The sequence below is a fragment of the Prionailurus bengalensis genome, chromosome D3, assembly GCF_016509475.1.
Source record: "Prionailurus bengalensis isolate Pbe53 chromosome D3, Fcat_Pben_1.1_paternal_pri, whole genome shotgun sequence".
NCBI lineage: Eukaryota > Metazoa > Chordata > Mammalia > Carnivora > Felidae > Prionailurus > Prionailurus bengalensis.
In genome coordinates, this window is record NC_057356.1 from 18,465,361 (window position 1) to 18,488,707 (window position 23,347).

Consider the following 23,347-nt stretch of genomic DNA (forward strand, 5'->3'; position numbering starts at 1 on the left):
AGCCAATCGGTAAAGGAACGCCCAGTTTGAGTGTTCTGATTGGCTGAGCGGAAGGGTGAACCCCTGTTCAGGTGGAGCCCGGGGGATTTGGTCCCCCAGCAGCTCTGGCTTTCGCTCACCGGTCCCGCCGAGGCAGGTGAGCGCCTGGGCTCACGGGGCCGGGGGCGCGAGGTTTGAGGCTGAAACTTTGGGCCGGGCTCCCGGCTTCTCTGGCTTGGTTTCTCCGACTCTGAGAATCCGTCCCGAGCGGTTGGTGAGCTCGAATCTGAAGGGATTTGGAGCTTTGGGCAAGCAGTAGGTCTCCCGGTTCCGAGCCTCACTTTCCCCCGCTAAGAAAGGGGATCACGATGGCACTTAGCTCATAGTGCGGCTCAGGTCTTATCATATGGAGGTAATTGAGGCCTTAAATGGATGGTAATTTTTTATTATTTCTAGAAAATCTAAAATGCGCACACCTGTAGACCCAGCAAGTCACTTTCTAGGACTCTGTGTTGTAGAGATCCTCGGTTAAGCGTGCATGCAGGAGGGGGCTTGACATCTGTTTTCTGCAGCCTACAATTTATAGTCGTGACGTATTGGAAACAGCCTAAAAGTCCAGGAAAGCTTTCCTTCTACTCCATGATTTCATTTAAATTTCTACCCTCAATAGTAGTAATAATAAAAGCTGGGACCGACGCTGCCAAGTGGTCCTCTTGTATTATTTAACTTAAGCTTTCCAAAACCCATTGAGGTAAGTACAGTTCTTGTCCGAATATAACATAGGACGGAACCAAGGTTTTTAGCCATTTGAGTGAGTTAGAGACAGTGACCTCACTGGGGAGCGGAAGAGCTGGGATTTGAACCCAGGTCTTTCTGATGTGCCTGGTGGACTGCGCAGTCTTTGGGGCACATAGGAAGTGCTGGATGGTAGCTGCCTTTTTCATTAGAATGATGAGTTTGAAGTGGGTATTCTCTAATATCTCTGAGATCTGGGGATGTCTCATCCTCTCTCTGGCTTTTTCTTTCAGGATTCCCGGGAGCTAGCTATGTCATCAGAAGTCCTGCTGGTGTCTGCTCCAGGGAAAGTCATTCTTCATGGAGAGCATGCTGTGGTCCACGGCAAGGTAAAGACCCCCAGAGTCTTTGAGAATTGGGCACCTCTTCTCCCTGACCCTAATCTTAAACTGAAAAGAAGTCTTGAGGCATAGCCTAGGGGTATATAAGAGAGGAGGTCAGTTTTTCCCAAGCGAGGCAGGGAAAAGACCGGGCTTACCCCCACTGAAGGGCTCCTCTGGCCTCAGTAAGGTAGCACAAAGCTGAAAGGTAAAGCTGGGCAGGTGGAATGAAGCGACCTGGAAAGCGGGCTTTGGTGGAGAAGAAAAGGAGTGGGAGCACTGAGCCCTGGGGCACCCCGACATTCAGAAATGGGGGAAATGAGTAGGATCCAGCAGATGAGTCTGAAACCTGCATTATCTCATTTAAGTCTGAGGACTGCCCTCCGAGGTTAAACTTTTATTATCCTATTTTGCAGATGTGGAAGCTGAGGCTTAGGAGAGGATTGGTCGCTTGACCAAGGTCCCGTACACCTGGGTAGAACCGGGAATGAACCTCCGTCTGTCCGAACCCACAGCTCATGCTTTCTCCATTCCGTCATTCTTCATGTTCTTAACTTACATTTATTTGGATGACATGGTGATGATGGGGAAGCCATTCCTTGGTGTGGAGGACCTCTGAAGTTTTGCATGGAGAGGGCAAACAGAAGTTGATGCTAACTCCTAATTGATTGGTAGTGCCGGTGCCACCTAGTGGGAGAGCATGCCAAGGTTGATCGGCAGTGTCTGCCAAGGGCATGAGTGGGCATGCCCTGCGTGCCAGTATTTGCTATCTCTCCTCAGCACATTGACACTGAGCCCTGTTTCTAAGACTGGAGCCATACTCTTTGCCACCCATGCTCAGGCTCATTGCTTTTGCCCTTTATCCTACAGGTAGCTCTGGCGGTGGCCGTGAACTTAAGAACATTCCTCCGGCTTCAGCCCCACAGCAATGGGAAAGTGTGCCTTGACCTACCGAACATTGGCATCAAGCGGGTCTGGGATGTGGCCAGGCTTCAGCTACAGGACACGAGCTTTCTGGGTAAGTGCAGCGAGCAGGAACCAGGTGTGGGAAGAGCCGGGGTCCTGAACAGAGGGGAAACACATGCCTGGGTAGTTATTCCAGGCTATCCCTGAGGGGCCCGGAGACTGGCCACTCTGGGGGTGTTTTTTCTCTTGAGCCATAAAATTAGCTTCACATATTTGTTTTATTTTTTTTTAATTTTTTAATGTTTATTTATTTTTGAGAGAGACAGCGAGTGTGGGTGGGGGAGGGGCAGAGAGAGAGGGAGACACAGAATCCGAAGGAGGCTCCAGGCTCCGAGCTTATCAGCGCAGAGCCCAATGCGGGGCTCAAACTCACGGACCACGAGATCATGACCTGAGCCGAAGTCGGACACCCAACCAACTGAGCCACCCAGCCGCCCCTTCTTATTTATTTTTTTAAATTCGAGAGCATAAAATGATGCACTGGATGTATGTGGGCTGTGGTGGACTGATCATGAAGGCCTGTTGTTGGGTGAAAAAACAAAAGATGCAAACAGGATGTATCTGAGGGGTGACCCGGATTAGGTATCAACAGGTATGTAAGTGCATAGGAAGAAGACTAGGAAAATTTATTTCCGGTGATGGTTACATACCGCTGGGAGGGTCCTAAGGTCTGAGTGGACAAAGTGAGCCTTCCTTCTGGAGGATGGTTTTGACAAAGAGAAGGTAGTGGCGTTTTGTATAATTGAAAATCATCAGGGGCGCCTGGGTGGCTCAGTCGTTTAAGTGCTGACTTCAACTCAGGTCATGATCTCCCGGTTCGTGGGTTCGAGCCCCGCCTTGGGCTCTGTGCTGACAGCTCAGAGCCTGCAGCCTGCTTCGGATTCTGTGTCTCCCTCTCTCTCTGCCCCTCCCCTGCTCTCTCTCTATTCCTCTCTCTCTCAAAAGTAAAATGAACATTTTTTAAAAAGTCATTAAAAATAATAGGGCACCTTGGGTGCCCTGGGTGCCTGGGTGGCCCAGTTGTTTAAGCATCCAACTTCAGCTCGGGTCATGATTTCATGGTTCGTAGGTTCGAGCGCCACATCAGGCTCTGGGCTGACAGCTCAGAGCCTGGAGCCTGCTTCGGATTCCGTCTCTCTCTCTCTCTCTGCCCTCCCCTGCTCGTGCTCTGTCTCTGTCTCTCCCTCTCTCTCTCTCAAACCGTCATGATCTCACGGTTCGTGGATTCGAGCCCCACGTCGGGCTCTGTGTTGACAGCCCGGAGCCTGGAGCCTGTTTCGGATTCTGTGTCTCCTGCTCTCTCTTTGCCCCTTCTGTGCTCACGCCCTGTCTCTCTCTGTCTCTCTCAAAAATAAATAAACATTAAAAAAAAAAAAAAAAAAGAAGGGAAAGAAAGAAAGAAATTCCCTGGGTGATACTAGGGACACTGTCAGTTGAAAACAACTGCTACCTTGAAGCAGGCCTCGGAAAGCAGCCGTCCAGAGCAGCGTGGGATTTGCCTTCCGTGGTGCCCAAGACCATCCCCCACCAGGCTCGCAATGTCCCCCGGGAGCTGGCTGCCGCTTTGGGGTGTCAGTAGCACTGATGGAAGCAGGCAGGTGTCTGGCCCACGTCCCAGACCCCCCTGCCTGCCTGTGTGAACCTCAACAGGTCGCTCAAACCCCCTGAGCCTCCGTGGGCAGAGTCGTGTTGCCTGGGAAGGTTGCTGCAAGGATCCGGCAGGACTGGAGGTGGGCGAGGGCCGGGACACTGAGCGCAGTCCGTGAGGGCGTGTGAGTTACTTCCCCAAGGAGAAGAAGGAGCAGGATGCACGACGCACGTTTTCTATTAGACTGCAGGGCTCCTCCACCTTTGTCTTTCAGTGTTCTTTGGTTGCCTCCCGATAGTTACAAACACAGGGAACATTTCACTGGGCATCTTCGTGGGTGCCAGGCACTGGGCTAGTGTGTTACATACATCAGCACTCTTAGAAGTCTCCAGCCTGCCCTGGAAGTAGGTGGCGGTATCCATCCCCATCTTATGGATGAGAAAATCGAGGTTCGGGGGTCGAGTGGCTCAGGTCGCACATCTTCGTCGGTGATGCAGAAAGGATTCAGACCCGGATCTCTCTCAACTCTCCAAACTCTTTTTTTTTTTTTTAATTTCTTTACATGTTTATTTTTGAGAGAGAAAGAATGCAACTGGGGGAGGGGCAAAGAGAGAGAGGGAGACACAGAATCCGAAGCAGGCTCCAGGCTCTGAGCTGTCAGCACAGAGCCCGACACGGGGCCCGAACCCACGAACTGCAAGATCACGACCTGAGCTGAAGTCAGAGGCTTAACCGACTGAGCCACCCAGGTGCCCCACTCTCCAACCACTTTGACAAGTTATTCCATTTCCTTCACCGAGCTCTGAAATGTCTGTGCCCTCAGTAACACTGCCCGTTGGCTCGGCTGCCTTTAATGTATTATTATTTCAGTTAGCCCACAGCCCTTTTAATGAGTGCCTCACCCTAAAGTTTCCTAACACAGGCACACCAAGCTCCTTTTTCTTTTTACTTTTAAATTTGACCTGTGACTCAGGGAGTGGTTTGTCAAGGTAAGCCGGTCAGGCTTGCTCAGGCTCTCGGAGGAAAGTGGCACAGCCCACCCACACACGGGGGAGAAACTGCTATCTGGCCTCTCCCAGCTGCCCAAGCAAACCTCAGCACTTCACCTTCTCTGGTTTTGAGCGTCCTGTCCTCACAGGTTATGTTTCAGGAGAGGGACACGTTTGGGGAATAATTTAATACGGCCCGTGGTTTGGGTTTTGTTCTGTGGAGGTCAAAGCCAGACCTCTGAGAGATCGAGCTAGCATTCGCCTTGTGTGTGTATGCATGTTTCAAAAACTACTGTTAATTAATCACTGCCTGTATGCCAGGAACTGCGCTAAGGGTCTCCTGTACCTTATTTAAGTTTATCTTGGAGGAGGTCCTGTCATGATCTCATTTACCAAGGAGGAAGGAAATTAAGGATCAGAGACATTGAGTCACACACTCAAGGCCATAAAGCCAGCATATGGTACAGTCGGGACCCAAACTCAAGTCCACCTGCCCGCAAAACCTGAAGGCCGGTGGCGGTCTCAGCCCTGGCGCTCGGACCGTGAATCCGTGCCCGTCAGATTCTGATTCTCGTGACCTCTGCGTGCTGTTGTCTGTACAAGCACCTGAGGCCCTCTCACCCAGCCACGTGTGCTTGTTTGCGACAGAGCAAGGTGACGCCTCGGCACCCACCGCGGAGCTAGTGGAGAAGCTGAAGGAGGTGGCAGCCTTCCCCAAGGACTGTGCCGACCCCGAGCGTGCGGCCGTGCTGGCCTTCCTTTACTTGTACCTGTGCATCTGCCGGAAGCAGAGGTGCGTGCGTGGCCCGGGGAGGGAGCCCTGCTTCAGCCCGCCCGGGGCAGCGGGCAAGGGTTTCTGTAGCTTTGGCTACCGCAGAGCACAGGGGCTTTCTTCCAGGGTTCCGGTGACCATGGCCATTTGCCATCACCGCACGCACCAGGTGCCAGGCTGGACCCTTGATAGATGGTCTGCTTTTAACATTCCTAAGAAGCTCTGAGAGGGGCGCCCTCATTTGGCCCAGGAATGAAACTCAGAAACACACTGAGGGCCGGGCTGGGGAATCAGCCCCGCCGACTTGGGTTCTGACACTTACGTTCTCAACCCCCCACTGCCTCCTCTGGCCTCTTCGATTCAGCGGACCCAAAGCCGGACTCCCGAATCTACCACGTGGCTTCTCCTGAGCTGTGTCCACAGAGGCACCCCTGTTGCTCATCCCGCAGACCCCAGGGAAACTCTGTGATCAGCAAAGTGACACCTGTGTCCGTCTCACCCCTGAAGATAGGATTTGGGCTATTTGCCCTCAGGGAGGCCAGCTCACCGCCGAGGCCACGTCACGTGGTGATGGGGAGTCAGATGGCGTTGGTTCGCACCCCACGGCGGCCACTTACTAGCTTACCTGAGGTTCTTACCCTTCCTGGGCCTCAGTGTCCTCATCTGTAAAATGGGGGTAGTAATAATACCTACCTCGTAGGCTTCTTGTGAGGCTAAATGAGTTTGTTTATTTAAAGCGCTTGACTCAGAGCCTGGCACGTAGCTTGAGAAACGTTAGCTGTTATTATTTTCCTCTGAAAACTGTTGGAGGACTGAAAATACGATATATGAAATGGGTCTAGCTCTGTAACTAGCCCACGGTGAGTTTCAGTATAATTATTTTCTGTTTCAAACCCAAAGGGAAAGCCTCAGGGGGCAGCTCGTCACTCGTACAGCAGACGCTGGGGGCCAGGCACGGTGCAGAGGGCCCATTCATAAACGCCTCCACTCTTGCTGTCCGCCGTGGGATTTTCAACTTAAGTGGGGCACGTCCCCTTTGGGGAAGGGGTGCAGATTTCAGAATCTGATCTGAGCGGGGTGGGCATGTGTAGTTTGAAAAGGCAGCTTCGGCCTTATGGTTTTATATTTGGAAGACGGGAAAATTCCTTAATGGAAACTACAGGACACGAAATTTGACAGTCCTTGCTTGGGGGAAATACACAGAAGATACAGTGATTCTGAACTTTCCAGTGGTAGAAAACAGGCCCGTGTTACACACAGCGGGGCACTGCTGGCCGGTAGGAAGGAGGAGGGTCCCGTGAGCGCACAGCACGCCAACATGAGGCAGTGGTGGAGACAGGCTACGTAGTGGAGATCGTCAAGGGGAGCTAGGAATGGGTTCTGTGGGTGGCCAGCGGAAGCTTCACGGTGGCAGCGACATCTGAGAAGGGTTTTGCAGGATGGCTAGGAGTTTGCCCGGGGGCTAAAGAGGTGCAGAGCTATCCCAGGCAGGGACACAGAGAGAGCGGGGCCACGAAAGAGCCTGTGCAGGGAACAGGAAGGAGTTTAGAGAAATGGTTGGTGGCTCGGGAGGGAACGGTGTGTTCAGGAGGGAGGTGGTTCTGGTATTTATTTCCAAGTTGTCTGCGTCGCCACGACTTCCTACAATCCCGGAGGGCTGCTTTTGGGGTCGGGAAACGTCCGCGAGTCCAGAAACCTGGCCAGAGGCTCGGAGTCAGGCCCCGCCCACGTCCAGTCCTGGGCGACGTCGGCACCTCGCCACCCTTCAGGAGAGTCATGCCCTGCACCCCACTGTGTTTCAGGACCCTGCCCAGCCTGGACATGAGGGTGTGGTCCGAGCTGCCCACTGGGGCCGGCCTGGGCTCCAGTGCCGCCTACTCCGTGTGTGTGGCCTCCGCTCTCCTGACCGCGTGCGAGGAGATCCCAAACCCGCTGAAGGACGGCGAGCCTGCCAGCAGGTAATCGCGGCCCTTGCCCTCGTCATTGTCCTTCCCGGGCGCCACGACCCCGGCGTGGGTTCTCTCCCTGAGGACTCCCCGCCACCCTGTGAGGCGAGAGGTGTCTGCGGCCAATGCAGGCGGTCTGAATCCAGAGCCTGACCTCTCTGCCCTTCCCCTACCCCTCACCTCTACCTTGCCTCTTTGGGGTTCGAGTGCCCGTGATAGGGTAGCGAGAACCTGAGCCCGGATGTAGGGAGCCGTTGGGCCCACTTCTGCCATTGTCTCACTGCGGGACCTCGGCCGTGCTGCTGCGCCCCTCAGGGCCTCGGTGTCCTTCTCTGTAAAAAGCTGATGAGAGCCTTAAGGACACTACTGCTGGGTCTTACGAGACACTTATGCAAAAAAAAAAAAAGTGTAACACGTCAAGACATAAACACAGGAGGAGTATTTTTTTTATTTCTCATTGAAAAAATTTTCTTTTTCATGTATATTTTTGAGGCAGAGAGAGACAGAGTATGAGCGGGGGAGGGGCAGAGAGAGAAGGAGACACAGGATCGGAAGCAGGCTCCAGGCCCTGAGCTGTCAGCACAGAGCCCGACGTGGGGCTCGAACCCACGAACTGTGAGATCATGACCTGAGCTGAAGTCGGATGCTCAGCCAACTGAGCCGCCCAGGCGCCCCGGGGGAGTTATCTATTATTATTAAGGCATTTCCCTTCTTAGGAGCCCTTGACCTCGTTCCACGGAGGGAGCGTTGCCTCTGCAGTTCTCGCGGAGTCAGCGAGGCTCATCAGGACAGTGTCGCTGGCAGCCGTTTCTGCCACTTGGGGGCTGCATCTGGAGAAACTACAGTCTATCCTGGGCCCACACAGCGCAGGGGAGCCCTCCCACCGGGGGCCTGGGGCCCCAACCGTGTGTGGTGTCGGGCGGACCACCGGCCTTATCTGTCTCCTGTGTAGCCGGCAGAAGAGGCTGCTTACACGGTGCTGGTGCACGGTGGGCGTGGCTGCGTGTTTCCTCCCAGAGCACCGCTCCTCTACCCTCCACGCCCGCTGCAGCGGCACAGAGCGGACACACTGCACTAGCCTGCAGCCTCGGACGTTTGTCCTCTTCCAGAGCTTGGCTTTGAATCGAGGCTTTCTCCCTCTGCCCTGGAAAGGCAGTGGTTTTTCCCCGCAGCCCAGACCCCCCTGGCTGCCCTGTCACGGCCAATGATTTCTCTTCTGAGACACGGAGGTTAAAATACGGCTGGATTCAGACTGAGCCCCAAGGTCGCTTTGATCCTCGTGGCCACAGTGGATCTGCGGGCTCGTGATGTGATGTGTCTGTCAGCATTCCTGAGACTCGCTCTGGATGGTTCCTGTGGGTGGAGAGGAGTAGGAGGGGTGGGGTGGAGGCGGCTTTTGTCAGGGGAAGAATCCGGTAGGTGATGAGAGGCGCACCTGGAGGTAACACAAGGTGATGGTTTTCAGGGATTTCAGTGAGGTGTGCCTGCTAAGTTGCTGCAGGGCGTGGGGCCACCCCCTCTTCTCCTCTGGGCTCTGTTTCCTCATCTGGAAGTGAGGGGCTGCACCTGACGGTCCCTCAGGGGGCCCTCCAGCCTTGACGTTTGATGCTTCTGTGATAAGGTGGTGCTCGTTACCATGTGCTAACCACTGATTATAACCCAGATCAGTGAAGGCCGGCTTGCCCTGGGTCCCTTAAACAGACTCGTGTATATGGGCCAACAAACCAGCTCTGCCTTTCAAAAGGCATGGGTGAGGGTCCCTGGCTGGCTCAGGCAGTGGAGTGTGTGACTTTTGATCTCAGGGTCGTGAGTTTGAGCCCCACATTGGGTGTGGAGCCTACTTAAAACTTTTTTAAAAAATTTAATTTTCGGGGCGCTTGGGTGGCTGAGTCGATTAAACGTCCGACTTCAGCTCAAGTCATGATCTCATAGTTCGTGAGTTCGAGCCCCGCATCAGGCTCCGTGCTGACAGCTCAGAGCCTGGAGCCCGTTTCGGATTCTGTGTCTCCCTCTCTCTCTGCCCCTCCCCTGCTCATGCTCTGTCTCTTTCTGTCTTAAAAATAAACATTAAAAAAATTTTAATTAATTTTCAAAAGGCATGGGTGACTCGTGTGTGTGTGCGTGCATAAGTGTGTGTGTGTGTATACGTGTGTGTGCGCGCGCGTGCGTGTGCTCTTTCTCACGCTGATTCCTTAACATTCAGGTCTCCCGCCACCCCTGAAGACCCAGTCATTCCTTCCTAGGACTTTTGGTGAGAGCAGGCCCCAACCCCTGCCCAGCGTTTCTAAATCAGACAGAGCTGCAATCAGACCGGAATCCGGTCTCCTGTGAAGACTGGGTTGGCAATCTGAGCCCCCGGAGGATGAGCAGTGCACAGGGTGGGAAGAAGATTCACCTTTGCGGGGAGGGCCAGGTCCCGGGTTGGGTCCAGCTGCCCCCTCTCTGTCTCATGCGCTCGCCTTTCGGTTCCTGGAAAGGTCCGGCTCTTGCACAGTTGCGGGTGCTGTGCAGCCCCGGTCTGGAATGTTCTCCCCGCACATTCTGGCCTTGCCGACCGCACCCTTGTCCCTCAGGCCCTCCCCCTTTCCAGATGGGGTACACGCCATCCAGCCTGCACTGCCCCTCCTGGGGGTTGTAGTTAAATATCGATTGCTTTTGGCGTCCCCTCTCCACGAGACGCCAAGCCTCAGGCGGCTGGGGGCCGTGTCTGGTTCGTTCCCTACCGTGAGCTTAGCGACAGGCACACAGTGGATGCTCAGTAAATATCGGACAAACGAGTACGTCCTGTTGGTGCCATAGAACTCGGTAGTTGAGAACCTGGGCTCCTCAACCGATGTGGTTCTGATTTAGCGGTGCACAGCACGGGGGTCTACTTGACCCACCTGTGCCTCAGTTTCCTCTTCCGTAGGAGAGGGGATAGTAATTGTACCGTCCCTGTAGGGTTTTCATGGGGATTGCAGGAGATGGCTCTGCAGCTGGAGAGGTTCTAGGCTGTTCTCCTGTTCCTGGCTCGTGTGGTCTCCACCAAGCCCAACCTGTGGATCCTGCCCCTTGCTGCCTCAGCGGCCCTGGCCGCCCCTCTCCACCGAGGTACAGACGGACTTGTGTGTCTTCTTCAGGTGGACAGTGGAGGACTTGGAATTAATTAACAAGTGGGCCTTCCAGGGGGAGAGAGTGATTCACGGGAACCCCTCCGGAGTAGACAACGCTGTCAGCGTTTGGGGTAGGTGCGGCCGCAGGCCAGTTTTCTGTGTTTGTATTATTTTATAAATTCCTGTGACCATTGTAGACGCTCAGGCTTTGTTGGGTTGGATGAATGAAATCAGCGGCTTCCGAGGAAAACAGTGTTTTCCTGCTTGGGGGTGAGGGAGGGGAGAAATTCCAGGGTCCTGCCTCACACCTGCTGAACCCAGACCTCTGCGGGTCCTGGGGGGCGGGGTCATGGCAGGGCCCGGGAAGCTACAGGTACGGTGAGTTCCCCATGAGGGTTGCCACAGTACAGCTGCAGGGTCACGGCCATAGCGCCTGGCAGTCACACGAGCTGCTGTGGGATACTGGCTTCCCGGACCCGGCCACGGTCCTGGGCCCACCTTCACCACGTGGCCTGTGGCACGAGGCCGGGCAGCCTGGAGGGAGGGCGAGCTCCCTGGCGGAGCGCGGAGTGCCTTTGTGCCCTCCCGGGACCTTTTGTGACCGAAGCTGGCATGACTAGTTAACAAGGGTTTAACCTGTTCCCCGGATGGGGCAGAACTCTTACCCACTCAAGCCCAGCTTCTCTCCCAAGGGGCAGACACACACAGCTTTTCCCACAGCTCTGACCCGCTGCTTTTTCTCTTTAGGGGGAGCACTCCGATACCAGCAAGGAAAGATTTCGCTCCTAAAGAGGTAATTCTGGGGTAGGGCAGCCCCTCCCGGCATGGCTGCCTCATCGCGTCGTTGGTTGGGGCGGGGGGGGGCTCTGTCTCGTTGTGCGGTAACATGCGGGGCAGCATCTCTGGCTTTTTTTGTTGTTGTTGTTTATTTTTGAGAAGGGGGAGGCGCAGAGAGCAAAAGAGAGAATCGTGGAGGGATAGAGGATCGGAAGCGGGCTCTGTGCTGACAGCAGACAGCCCGAAGCGGGGCTCGAACTCATGAACTGCGAGATCATGACCTGAACCGAAGTCAGACACTTAACTGACTGAACCCCCCAGGCACCCCTGGCTTTCTTTCCCCTCCCCTGTGAGGCCCTCCCAGGCCGTGGGCCATGAGGACACCCCGTTCTTGCCTTCTGTACTGCAGCTCTTAAATTGCCAAGAGATTAGAGGGAGAAGTCATGCGTGGCCGTGCCATTCACCTTCCAGAGAGCGGCTGCTCCCCCAGACCCCTGGGTCGTCATTCATTTCATTCATTCGATTGTGTATGCATTTAGCAAATGAGAATTGATATCTTCCTGTGTTCCCGAGGACACTGTACTAGGGTCTAGGGATGTAAAAATGAGTCTGGGACACAATTTTGGTGGCGGGGCAGGGTGGGAGGAGAGTGGGGGTGGGTAGGGGAGGGCCAGCAGACACGCACACAAAGCCACTGCAGGTGAACATGAGGGTTGCCACAGTCGGGCACTCGAGGCAGAGCCAGGGCTCAGGCTTGTGAGAGGCTTCCAGCAGGGGTGACATTTGAGAACTTCTCAGCCCGTTTCCCAGGTTCCCTTACCCCCTCCCTCGGGAGCAATCGGAACTACAAACATGCATGTTAAAATAGAGCATGCTGTGTTCTCTTTGGACTCAGAGTGGAAATGTCCCGTGCGGGCAGCGACTCCCAGGGTGAGCAGGTGGCAGTTCCTTGAGCCCTCGATGGAGTCAGGTGGTGTCCCAGGGCACTTTGCCACCTAGGCAGGCCTTTCCACGGTGATGAGGACGGTCCTCACAGCCCATGGGCAGCAAGTCCCGGCCCACTGCCCTCGCCAGCTGGGCCAAGGAGTGGCTCCTTGACCTGGTGTGATGTGCCGCATCACTTCCACCTGCACCTCTGGGAACTTTCTGCCCCAGTTCTCTTGGCGTCCAGGAGCCACGCCTGCCTTTCTGAGGTTCTGCGCTAGGATCTCTCAGCCTTGGCACCATTGACGTAGTGGACCGGACGATTCTTTATAGGGCGGGCGCTGCCCCGTGCGGCATGGTTAGGATATTTAGCGGCATCCCCGCGCTTTACCCACTAGATGCCGGTAGCACCTCCCCTGTCTCCCAGTTGCGACAGCCAAAAATGTCTCCAGACATTGCCAGTGTCCCCTGGAGGGCAGAATCCCCCTGGATGACAGCCTTCACTCTGCACAGAGGAGGAAGCGGGGCCATTTAGGAAAGTGGAAGCAGCTTGCTCTGGCTGCTGTGCAGTCAGGGCAGTGGGGCCTGGGGCCCAGGAGGGGCCGGCTCTGCCACGTAGACTGACTCCCCGTGCAGCGACATCAGGAGTCCCCGCTGGACTCTGAGGTACCGGATGCAGGCCTGCCCGTGGGGCTCAGCCCACCGGAGGAGGCAGGCACGACTGTGATCCTCAGCACGAAGATACCCAGAGGATGATGTGAATGCCCTGAAGCTGCCACGGATGGCGCGAGGGGTGTCATGAGTCAGACGACAGATTTGGGCGTCACAGGGGCACTGACGTCTCATTCAGTGTTTCCTGAGGGCTAGTTATATCCTAAGCACCGACTGGGCCCCAGCTAACGTGGTGGTGTGGGCACATGTACGTTCTACTGGAGGGAAATGAGGCGATGAGTGAGGAGGCAGGAGGGGGGCCCGAGGCATATCCGGTGGCCAGCTGGTGGTGGCATGGCGGACAGAGGCTCTGGGGTCTGCGGGCCCAGCTCTGCCACTTTCAAGCTGGGTGCTCTTTTTTTGTTTTGTTTGATTTATTTTTAATATGTGTTTATTCTTAAGGGGGAGAGAGAGAGAGAGAGAGAGAGAGAGAGAGAGAGAGAGAGAATGAGTGGGGGAGGGGTAGAGCAAGAGGGAGACGCAGAATCCAAAGCAGGCTCCAGGCTACGAGCTGTCAGCACAGAGCCGGATGCGGGGCCCAAACTCACAGCCACGAGATCACGGCCTGAGCTGAAGTCGAACGCCCAACCGACTGAGCCACCCAGGCACCCCACTGAGGTGGGTGCTCTTGAGTGAGTCGCTCTTCCTGAGGCACACGCCTCCTCGTTTATATAACGAGGATCCTGAGCCCAGAATCAGAAACGGCACCTGTAGAGTGCTTTGCTCTCTGCTGAGATCAAACTTAATGCCACAGATACCGAGCAACTACCATGTGCTGGGTGCTGGGGCCTCAGTGGGGAACAAAAAGTCCCGCCTTCACGGAACTCACACTTTGTTGGGAGGAGACAACCAATGAACAGACGGTTCCACGAGAGCATGTCAGGCCGTTGGATGGGATGATCCGGGGAGGCCCCCAATGAAATGACATCTGAGCAGAGACCTGAATGGAACACGAGAGTTAGGTGGGTCCCTGGCGGAGGAAATGCAAGTGCAAAGGCCCTGAGGCAGGAATGTGCCTGGCGTGCTGAGCTGCAGCTAACAGGGCCAGGATGGCTGAGAGGAGCGAGCACCAAGGGAGGGCAGGGGTGAGATAAAATTGAGGGGTTAGCCGTTCCTAGCACGCACAAGCACTCGCGCAGCACAGCCTGGGTGGTCTCTAGATGCCCGCAGAGCCTGGGGTTTTAGTGGGGCCGGCAGCGCTAGGAGCCGCCTGTTCGCAGAGGACTTGTCTAAGGAAGATGAAGACACAGTGTTCCAACTCCTCCCGCCCCGACGGATGGGAACACAGAGCAAACCGACCTTCACTGCTGGCTGCGGGGCACCACGGCGAGCAGATGGCTGATTCTCTGAGAAGCCGGGAGGCCAGACTCCACATTAATCCCGCCAGTGGCTTCAAGAGGAACCCTTTCCCCCCAAACCACGCATGGTGCTTCTCTATTAAAAAAAAATGCATTGTTTGCAAAGTGGATCAAGATGCGGCCTCCCAGAACGCTGCCCTTTTGAGAAACGGCTTGTCTTTAAGGGGAAAAGAAAAGGCAAATAGAATGTTCATCTTTTGTAAAGTTAAAAAAAAAAAAAAAAAAAGAGCCGGCCTCCAAGGCTGGGAATCGATATTAATTTCATGGGCTTATGGGCGGTGAGATCAAGCAGGTTTCTGGCAGCCTTTTCCAGCCCTATTGGATTTTACAGTCTCGAGTTGTGAAAAGAAAAACGAATAAAGGTATCAAGGGGTCTGCCTGTCTCCAGCTGTCTTGGGGCAGAGCTCATCCAAATACTCAGTCCCCGGCCCCTGGTGCTCTGAAAGGCAGCTTGGGATGACAAGAAATGGGGCCTTAAGTCCCCAGGGACAGCTAGGCATAGGACAGTTGCGATCGTGACTTTAGGAGGTAGCCTAAAGCTCAGAAGGTAGGTGAGGGCAGCTCACTGTGGCCGTCCTGGGGCCTCTGTTCTCTCACCTGGGACAGCCGAGCAGGGACCAAGGACTCCCTCTGACCATATCTGGCTTTGGGCCATGGCGGCTGGTCTGGGAGCCATCAAGGCAGGGCAGGGATGGGCTCAGCCTGCGGGGAACCTGCCTGCCACCCAAGCCTGCCCTCCTCCCCTGCACTCCACTATTCACCATACCAGCTCCCCTGGGTGCCTTCCTACCCTGCGTGCACCCACTCTGCGTGATCCGTCCCAGGCCCCGTTGCTTTTCTTCCTAAATCTCTTCCACTCCGGCAGCCTGGGGTGGCCCACACGACAGAACCTTCACCCCCTCTTGTACTGTTGGCCATAGTGCCTTTGAACTCATCCAACTCTGTGAACCCGGCGTGCTCGGCCAGCTGCAGGTGAAGCCAGGCCCCCTCACATGTGCCCAGCACATGGTAGGTGCCCAGTTGAAGTCAAGTGGGTGAGTGACGAGCCAAAGGAAAGTGTCCCGACTGCCCAGGGCCTGGAGCGGAGACGCAGCCATGATTGGTGGCAGGAGCCCCCCCACCCACCCGCTCCTCTCGCTCTCCCCCTCCAGCCCACTGAGGTCCCCTTTTCTGGGCCTCCGCTTCCTCCTGTGTCAGGGTCGGGTGACGTTTGGGAGTGCCCCCGGCCCTGACGCAGCTCCTCCGTCCCGAGCTCACCATGGACCCTCTTCACCCCGCAGGCTGCCGGCTCTGAGGATCCTGCTGACCAACACCAAGGTCCCTCGCAGCACCAAGGCTCTCGTGGCCGGCGTCAGGAGCAGGCTGCTTAAGGTGCTTCGTGTTCACTCGGGCGGGTTTCTGGCAGGGCCCCGACAGCCAGGTCTAGGGACTCGAGCTCTCCCTCTGCCGCATGGGCTAGCGGAGGGGCAGGATGGGTGATGGGGACCGGGGGAGGCGGTTTTGGGCAGACCAGGAGGTGCTGTGTGTCCATCCCAGCCGGGAGGCAGCACAGGGAGCGTCAGACACGCTGGCTTGGTGGCGAGAATCCCCCCGCTTCTGTGAGGGGGCCTGGGCAAGGCAGATCCCCGGCGGGAAAGAGAAGGGGTTTCCTCAGATGGTGGGAGCGGGCCGTGGGGACACCTCCCTCCTCCCGTGGCCGGGGCGGCTGTCTAGTGTCTGCCCTGCCCCAGGCCTCACGGGCCCTTGCTTGCTGTCCCTCCAGTTCCCAGAGATCGTGGCGCCCGTGCTGACCTCCATAGATGCCATCTCCCTGGAGTGCGAGCGGATGCTGGGGGAGATGGTGGCTGCCCCCGCCCCGGAGCACTACCTGGTGCTGGAAGTAAGAGCCCGTCTGCAGGGTCCCCGGTCTCACCCACACCACTGCCTGAGGCAGGGGCTCCCCCTCTGCGCTTACAGTCCCCGAGCTGAAACCTGGGGGCTGGGCCCGGGCCTGGCGTCCCGTGTATGCCAAGGCCAGCGAGCGTGCCTTCTTCTTACGCCTTTCCCCAGCTGATTCAGAGCTGCAGAGAGAGTATGTCGAAAGCACAGAGGGCAGTGCCTGGCGCGCGCTAAGTGCGACGGGCCAGGTTTGGGTTCACACACGTAAGGCGCGGCGGGATGTTGCTGACCCCATCTCCCAGAGGTCCAGGAGCCATTTCCTGCACGGCCATCCCTTTCCCGTTATGTTTGCTCGCTGCATTTGTGTCCTTTGGTGACTGTTTATCACCGGCGTGCTTTGGCTCACACGTATTCTAACATGGTTCTTCCCTGTGACCCGAGCCGCTACCCTTTGCATAATTCCAGCGTAGAGGCGGAGGCCTCGCGCCCTGGGTTTGATCAGATCCGGGTCTGAATCCCAGCTGCACCTCTGCTGGTCTCACTGGAGTGTCTTAAGAGTGCAGCGAGGCCCGGTAGGCGACAGGCAGTTACCATGCCTGATGAGCCACCGGCTCAGTAAGCCCGAGGGCCCAGGGTCATCCTCAGACACGGCCCGTGTGGCCTGGCAAATGTGGATCGACCTTAAAGAGCCACCTGGCTTCCCTTGGAGAATCAGAGGATCAGGCAGGTCGGGGGAGGGGGGGGTGAGGCTCGGTAGCAACAGTCAGCTGGAAGTGCAGAAGAGGCCCCGGGAGGAGGCCCTGGGGTCTCCATTTCTCCATAGTCCCGACCTCTCCCTAAGCGTCACCTGCAGCTGCTGCAGTCCACCTGGTGCCTCTCTGTCCCGCGGGATGCATTTGAATCTGCAGCTCCTATAGTGAATGGAAGCAGCTACTAAACCAAGTCTCTTCACAAATGATTTCGCACTTGGTCTCTATAACCACCTCCCTGTGAAGTGGGTATATTGCCCCCGTTTTACAGGTATGAATACTGAGTCCTCAAGAGCAACTCTCTGCAAGGTTCGCCGACTCGTGGGTGGCCGTGCCAGGTGTTAAACTGACTTATGGGTTTATCTCTTTAGCCAGCAGATCTTCAGTGAGCACCCACCATGGGCCAGGGGCAGCGACCCGCTCTCGTTTCTGTGGTTTTGGTCCCATTTCCTTAGCTGTCTGCCTCCAGTCCCCCAGCCTTTGCCTTGCCGGCTTCAATTCCTTTCACGTAGAAAGGAGGGAACACAGTCCTCCTGAGCAGGAAATTAATAATGATAGAGTACTGCCTAAAATATACCCTGTTGAGCCCCCGGAGAATGCCACAGAACAGCACGTTGATTATACATTGTGTGTATTTTTGGCTGTGGCAGCCGCTGAAATGTGCAGCTCGCCTCCTGGACAGCTTTGTGCTCAAACCAGCGAGCTGTTCTCCTGTGTCACAACCTGTCATCTGATCCTTGACAGATTTTGGATCAGAATGTGACAGGTGTCTGAAACCTGCCTCGGCAACGTGACACCTGGCGCTCAGGCGCAGAGAGCGGGCCCCCAGAACTTCTCCCTCGCATCCAGCCCCTGGGGCTGGGGAGAGGCACCCGGGGCCGCCACCGGGCTATCACGCCTGTCTGCTCGTTTGTCAGAAGTGCTGGGGTGTGTGAGGCGGGCTGCAGGGGAGGGCCGACCCGACCGCGCCCGAAGGACCCCCCCCCCCCCCCCCCGGCAGGAGGGCCAGGTGGGCCCCGCCGACAGCTCCGTGATTGGCAACCCTCGCAGCACACGCGCTCCCGGTTCCCTGGAGCAGAGCCGCGCGCTCTTAAGCGCCGCGCGGCGAGAAGTAGGCGGCAGCAGGAATGCTGAGGGCGCTCGCTCTTGGAGGCGGGGTAGACGGGAGCTTCGCATCAGGCAGACCCGGTTTCCAGTGCTGGCCTGGTACCTTACCAGCCCAGGGACCTTAGGCAAGCCACCTTCCGCCCTGAGCCTTAGCGGCGCCCCCTTTGTACTACGGGGATAACTGTGCTAGGACCGCAAAAGTACTGATAGCAGCTGACTTCCACGGAGCCCTGATCTCAGGCCAGGTGTCATGTGAAAAACTCCGATTTCTTCCTCACTGCAGTGAGACAGATCCTCTTAGGATGCCAGTTTTACAAGCGGGGAAACTGAGGCACGGGGTGAGAAGCCTTGCCCAAGAACCTAGAAGTAGCAGAGCTGGGACTGAAACCCAGTCCCCTCCCCTTGATTCCAGATCCCACATCCTTTTTTTTTTTTTAATGTTTATTTATTTTGAGAGAGAGAGAATGCATGCGTGGGCGGTGGGGCAGAGAGAGAGAGAATCCCAAGCAGGCGCTGTCAGGATGGAGCCCAACGCAGGGCTTGATCTCACAAACCCTGAGATCAAGACCTGAGTTGAAATCAAGAGCCAGATGTTTAACAGACTGAGTCATCCAGGCACCTCCAGATCCCACATTCTTTTTAAAAAAATTTTTTTAATGTTTTATTTATTTTTGAGAGAGAGCGAGCATGAGCGGGGGAGGGGCAGAGAAAGAAGGAGACACAGAATCCAAAGCAGGCTCCAGGCTCTGAGCTGTCCGCGCAGAGCCCGATGCAGAGCTCGAACCCACCAACTGTGAGATCATGATGTGAGCTGAAATCGGAGGCTGAACTGAGCCCCCCGGGTGCTCTGTCAGATCTCACATTCTTCACTTGCCCGTGGCAGGGACCACAGGTGGGTGCTCGTTCTTAGAGCCCCAGCATTTAGCACGGTGCCCGCCCAGACGCTGATGGAGCAAATGAAATGTAAGTAGGGGTCCCTGGGCTGCGATAGCTATCAGTTTTCTTATCTCATCAACCTGCATCGTTGGAGCCTCAGAAGAGCAGGAGTTTTATGCAAATCAGAGAAACCAGAAAAACATTTAGCTCTTTCCCCCACTTATGACCTTGTTTGAATAAGAAACCAGTTCTTCTGAAAATTGGTACCCGCGGCAGCTGTCGGATGGCGTATCACTTCAGACTTGTGCAGATGCTAGAAATCCATCTCAAGCAGGCTTTAGCAGGAAAGGAATTTATTGGCTCATAACTGGGAAGACCAGCAGGAAGAGCTTCAAGCATAGCTGGATCCAGGGCCCAAAACAACCTAGTCTGAAATCTCTCCATCTTCCATGCACTCTCTGGCCGTGTGTAGGGCAGAGAGAACTCTGGCGGCTTATTTCTGAAGTCAACCAGTTTTCGCAGCTCGAGGGCAGAGGCAGAGAAAACCCTGGGAAGGCGGTGGTTGGCCCAGCTTGGTCACAGGTCCATCCCTGAGCAATCACCGTGGCCAGAGGCTTCTTTGGCCAGGCCTGGGACATGTGTTCCCCACCAGCTCCACCCCAGCCCCATGGGAAGTCTCGCGGGAAGGAGACGTTCTTTTACCAGCGGACAGGGACACGGTGCCGGCTTGCCTAAGCCATTTTGCTCTCCCAAACCGGCGGCTGTCACACGCATGGGGTGGACACAGGACCTTGGCTTCAGGCCGGCCGAGTGGGAACAGACTGAACCTTCTCCTGCAGGAGCTCATCGACATGAACCAGCACCATCTGAACGCCCTCGGCGTGGGCCATGCCTCCCTGGACCAGCTGTGCCAGGTGACCATGGCCCACGGACTGCACAGCAAGCTCACTGGCGCGGGCGGCGGTGGCTGTGGCATTACGCTCCTCAGGCCAGGTACCGGGGAGCAGGCTGGGTAGGGTGGGTTGGCAGCCTGGGCTCGTACAAAGGTTCTACCTGGGCAGTTCCCTTGGGAGGAGGGAGAAGCTGGAGAACAGTCTCACCTCTGCCGTGGGGCCTCAGTCAAGTTAATTCACCAGTCTGGGCCTTTGTTGCTGCATTGGTGGAACAAGGACGCTGATGGCTAGTTTATGATTGTTGTCTAGATGCAAGGAGAAAAGTGCCTTTAGAAAGCCTGGCACAGGGCTGGACTGGGGGAGGGGCCGCCATTACGGCGGCTGTCCCCACCACCTCCTCACCTGCCAAGTCGCCCACAGGTTTGAGGAATAACCAGGACATTGTCATCACCCGCTGTCACCTCTTGATGTGGCCAAGATGGGGACTGACCTTGCTACAAAACCGAGGGCTTTCTTCCCCCGCCCCCCAGTGTCTGGGGAAAGAGCAAGGCCGGGTAACGGTACCCGGGGCCGGGGCCGGCTCGGTCACCACACCGCACCTGCCCTCGGGACCTGGCACTCAGTGCTCCCGCCTGCGCGGCCTTCCCTTTGCCCCCTGCTTCTGGTCTTTCCCCTCCTTCACCTTCTCCTCCTCCCCGTTTTTCTCCCACCGTTGCCTACTGCTCTGTAGTAAGCCCACAGAGGCCCCAACCACCCCCCTCGCTCTCAGCGTGGCCCCAGACCTCAGGAAGTCACTGTGGCCTACAGCCGACTTTGACCGTTGGCTCCTCGTTCACGGTCAGTGACGATGATGAGGGAGAACACTTCTGGGGCGTGTACCGTGTACCAGGCAGTGTACCCGGCGCCTTCCCTGCCTTTCCTCATGGAAGCCTCTCAGTAACCCTTGGGGAGTAGTAATCACTATTGGCCCCCTTCCCAAATGAGGAGACCGAGGCTCAGAGAAGGGAAGCCGCTTGTCTGGGGCCCCACGGCTGGTATGCGGTGGGGCCGGGGCCATGTGACTCGGGGCCCGTGACTTTACCTGTTGCTCCGTGCCCACCGCTGCCCCCTCCCCCAGAGGGTGCAAGGCTCCACATTCCAATGGGAAGACCTGTCCCGGGCCTTTTCCTGAACAGCCTCGAAGGGAGCAGACGAGTGTGGGGTGACCTGCTGCCTTCCGTCCCCCCAGATCTGGAGCAGTCGGTGGTCGAGGCCGTGAAGCAGGCCCTGAGCAGCTGCGGCTTTGACTGCTGGGAAACCAGCATCGGTGCCCCTGGCATCTCTGTCCACTCGGCCGCCTCCCTGGACGCCCCCGTGCGGCAAGCCCTGGATGGCCTCTGAGAGGAGCCTGTGCCGCTGCAGCCCCACCATGAAGCCCCTTCCTGGATTATTCTGGGTGCCGGAGCCGGCCTCTGTGCTGGCCGGTGGGCCCCAGTCCCAGCGGCGTGACCTGGAACCTGCAGCGGACTGGGCCGCCCAGAAGACACAGTCTGCGTCCTGCATCCCCTTGAGCTGCCCAGGCGGTGGGGCCACGTGGGGGGCTCTGACATGTCCTCTGACATGTGGGGGGCTTCCCTCCTGTCCTCCCTGCAGCTCCCACACACCCATCCGCTTTGGGCCTCTGCCTTCTCCCCAGACCCCCTGCCCACTTGGTTGGACGCTCAGATGCGGGAATGTGGTTCCTGAAGTGGTGCGCCCTCCCCCTCCCTCCCTCTGCCTCTGCACTTCCACCTGTCTCAGGGCCCCACTCCTCCCACCTCCTCCGGGAAGCCTTCCCTGACCCCTGGCAGGGTGACCCTCACCCCCACCTTCCTCCCCTCGCACCTCCAGTCCGTTTGAACCACTCGGCACTTTGTGTGGCCTGCTCTTCTCTCCAGCTAGACTGTGGGCTCCCAAGGAGGTGTCCAGGTGGTGGCCTTCACCTTGTGACCTCCCATCACAGGACTGGCAGAGGGGAAATAAAAAGCTCTTGAGTAAACCAGTGCTCTACTCGGAGTCCAGAAAGAAGGAGGATACAGTCTTGTACAGTCTGCAGCCCGCCCGTGCCTGCCTCCTCTGTCCCTGTCCCTTCTCCAGCCACTTGCCCCGTGGAGCTCTTAAGGTGAAGGAAAGAAGGGCTTTGGGTCACTTGGTTGTGTGTCTCGGGGACAGGGTGGGGTTTTCCTAGATGGCCCTGGTCGTTCAGAACGACCTACCTGCTTTTCCAGAAGGGGGATTTTAAGCTTCCTAGCACCTGGAGTCATGAGCAGTCACAAATTCACAGATTTTTGTTAGCCCTGGAAACAAAAACCAACCTGTAAGTCCTGGAATCTTCCTTTTTTCTAAAGTTCCCTGGGTGGGGAAAAAAGACCCGAGGGGTTTGTAGCCTAGTGCCTGGCACCTGCCTGGCCCTATTTGAACTTTATATTACCAGTCAGATACCCTTCTGAAATGGCAGAATCCATCAAAAAGCTCTTGTAGCTAGCACATTGCCAAGTATAGCTCCAGCAGCCGGGGACCTGCAGGGAGCACGCAGAAGGTGGGGGCTGGGCAGGGATTTCACGACTTGGGCAAAATGGCCCTGCGCTTCTGCCCTTGGCCACTAGGGGGCAGCGGGTGCCTTTCCCAGGGTGTTCACGGGGAGGGTGAGTGGGAGCTGGCCTGTAGAGCAGGTCTGAGCTCTGCCCTTCCCCTCCCCCCACCATGCCAGGCCTCTCGGGCTGTGCCAGGGGTCACTGTCAGGGACGTGAGGGCAATATGAAGGATGCCTGCCTCAGCATCACTGATCGGGGTTACCGGTGTCTCTTCAAAACACAAATAATGCATAAGTCAGTAATACTAATCCTGAGCACTGACCATGTGCCAGGCACTGTTCTAAACACTATGGACATCACCTCTTTTAATCTGCCCCAGTCTTGGAGAATAACTGCTGGTCTCAGCCCCATCTGACAGATTGGGAAACTGAAGCTCAAGAGAGGTTGAGTAACAGCCAAGGCCACACAGCTAGTCCGCACGCATCAGAGGCAGGCTTCCCACTCAGACGACCTGCCTGTAGCGCCTGCCTTCAGCCCCTGCGTGCTACTGTGTGGACCCAGGTTCGTTGCAATTCTTGCTGCTTTCCATGCTTGGGTTCATTATTTCGTCTGGATTCTGATGTACTTGGTCAGAGCAGAGCCAGGGCCTACGTGTTTTCGAAAGTTCCCCACACGATTTGAATAAGCGGCCAGGGCTGAAAGGTGCTTTCTCGGGGATACTGGTTGTTAGCATTTCCACACTGCAGGAGGCCAGCCTGGGAGCTCCCCGGGGCGCCCAGAGATGCCCATGGTGGGTGTCCAGAAGCTAAGGCCCCCAGAACCTACCTGCTTCCTTGAGACCCTCCCTCCTCCTCCCTCCCTGGGGACAATGTGTCACTCCTGGAGCAGAAGGCAGCCCGTTGCTCATGACTCCGTGAAGCAGCCACCTGCATGCCTTGGCCAGCACAGCCTCACCCCAGCCACCACCATAAGCCACCCTAAGGGCCTAGTGGCACCCATTCCTGGCCACCGGTCTTTTCTATTACGTGTGTAGACAGTTTGCACTCGCAGGGAGCATCACCCCATCACCCTTGCC

At 56.5% G+C, this 23,347-nt stretch overlaps 1 protein-coding gene across 3 annotated transcripts; it reads left to right on the forward strand.

Moving 5' to 3' along the window:
- Nucleotides 1-18: 18 nt before the first annotated feature.
- Nucleotides 19-21,737, forward strand: MVK (mevalonate kinase). Of its 3 annotated transcripts, XM_043557853.1 has the most exons (12): nucleotides 274-391; nucleotides 1,008-1,103; nucleotides 1,965-2,112; nucleotides 5,286-5,430; nucleotides 7,212-7,367; nucleotides 10,475-10,578; nucleotides 11,195-11,240; nucleotides 15,498-15,588; nucleotides 15,980-16,096; nucleotides 19,667-19,820; nucleotides 20,141-20,274; nucleotides 20,949-21,091. In XM_043557853.1, the coding sequence occupies exons 1-12, from the start codon at nucleotides 386-388 to the stop codon at nucleotides 20,976-20,978; spliced, it is 1,227 nt and encodes a 408-aa protein (XP_043413788.1). In that variant the 5' UTR covers nucleotides 274-385; the 3' UTR covers nucleotides 20,979-21,091. The 3 variants fall into 3 exon arrangements, with proteins under 3 accessions (XP_043413791.1, XP_043413789.1, XP_043413788.1); XM_043557856.1 differs by lacking the exons at nucleotides 274-391; nucleotides 20,141-20,274 and adding an exon at nucleotides 19-136 and having other exon boundaries at nucleotides 20,949-21,737; XM_043557854.1 differs by lacking the exon at nucleotides 20,141-20,274 and having other exon boundaries at nucleotides 86-391; nucleotides 20,949-21,737.
- Nucleotides 21,738-23,347: the final 1,610 nt, after the last annotated feature.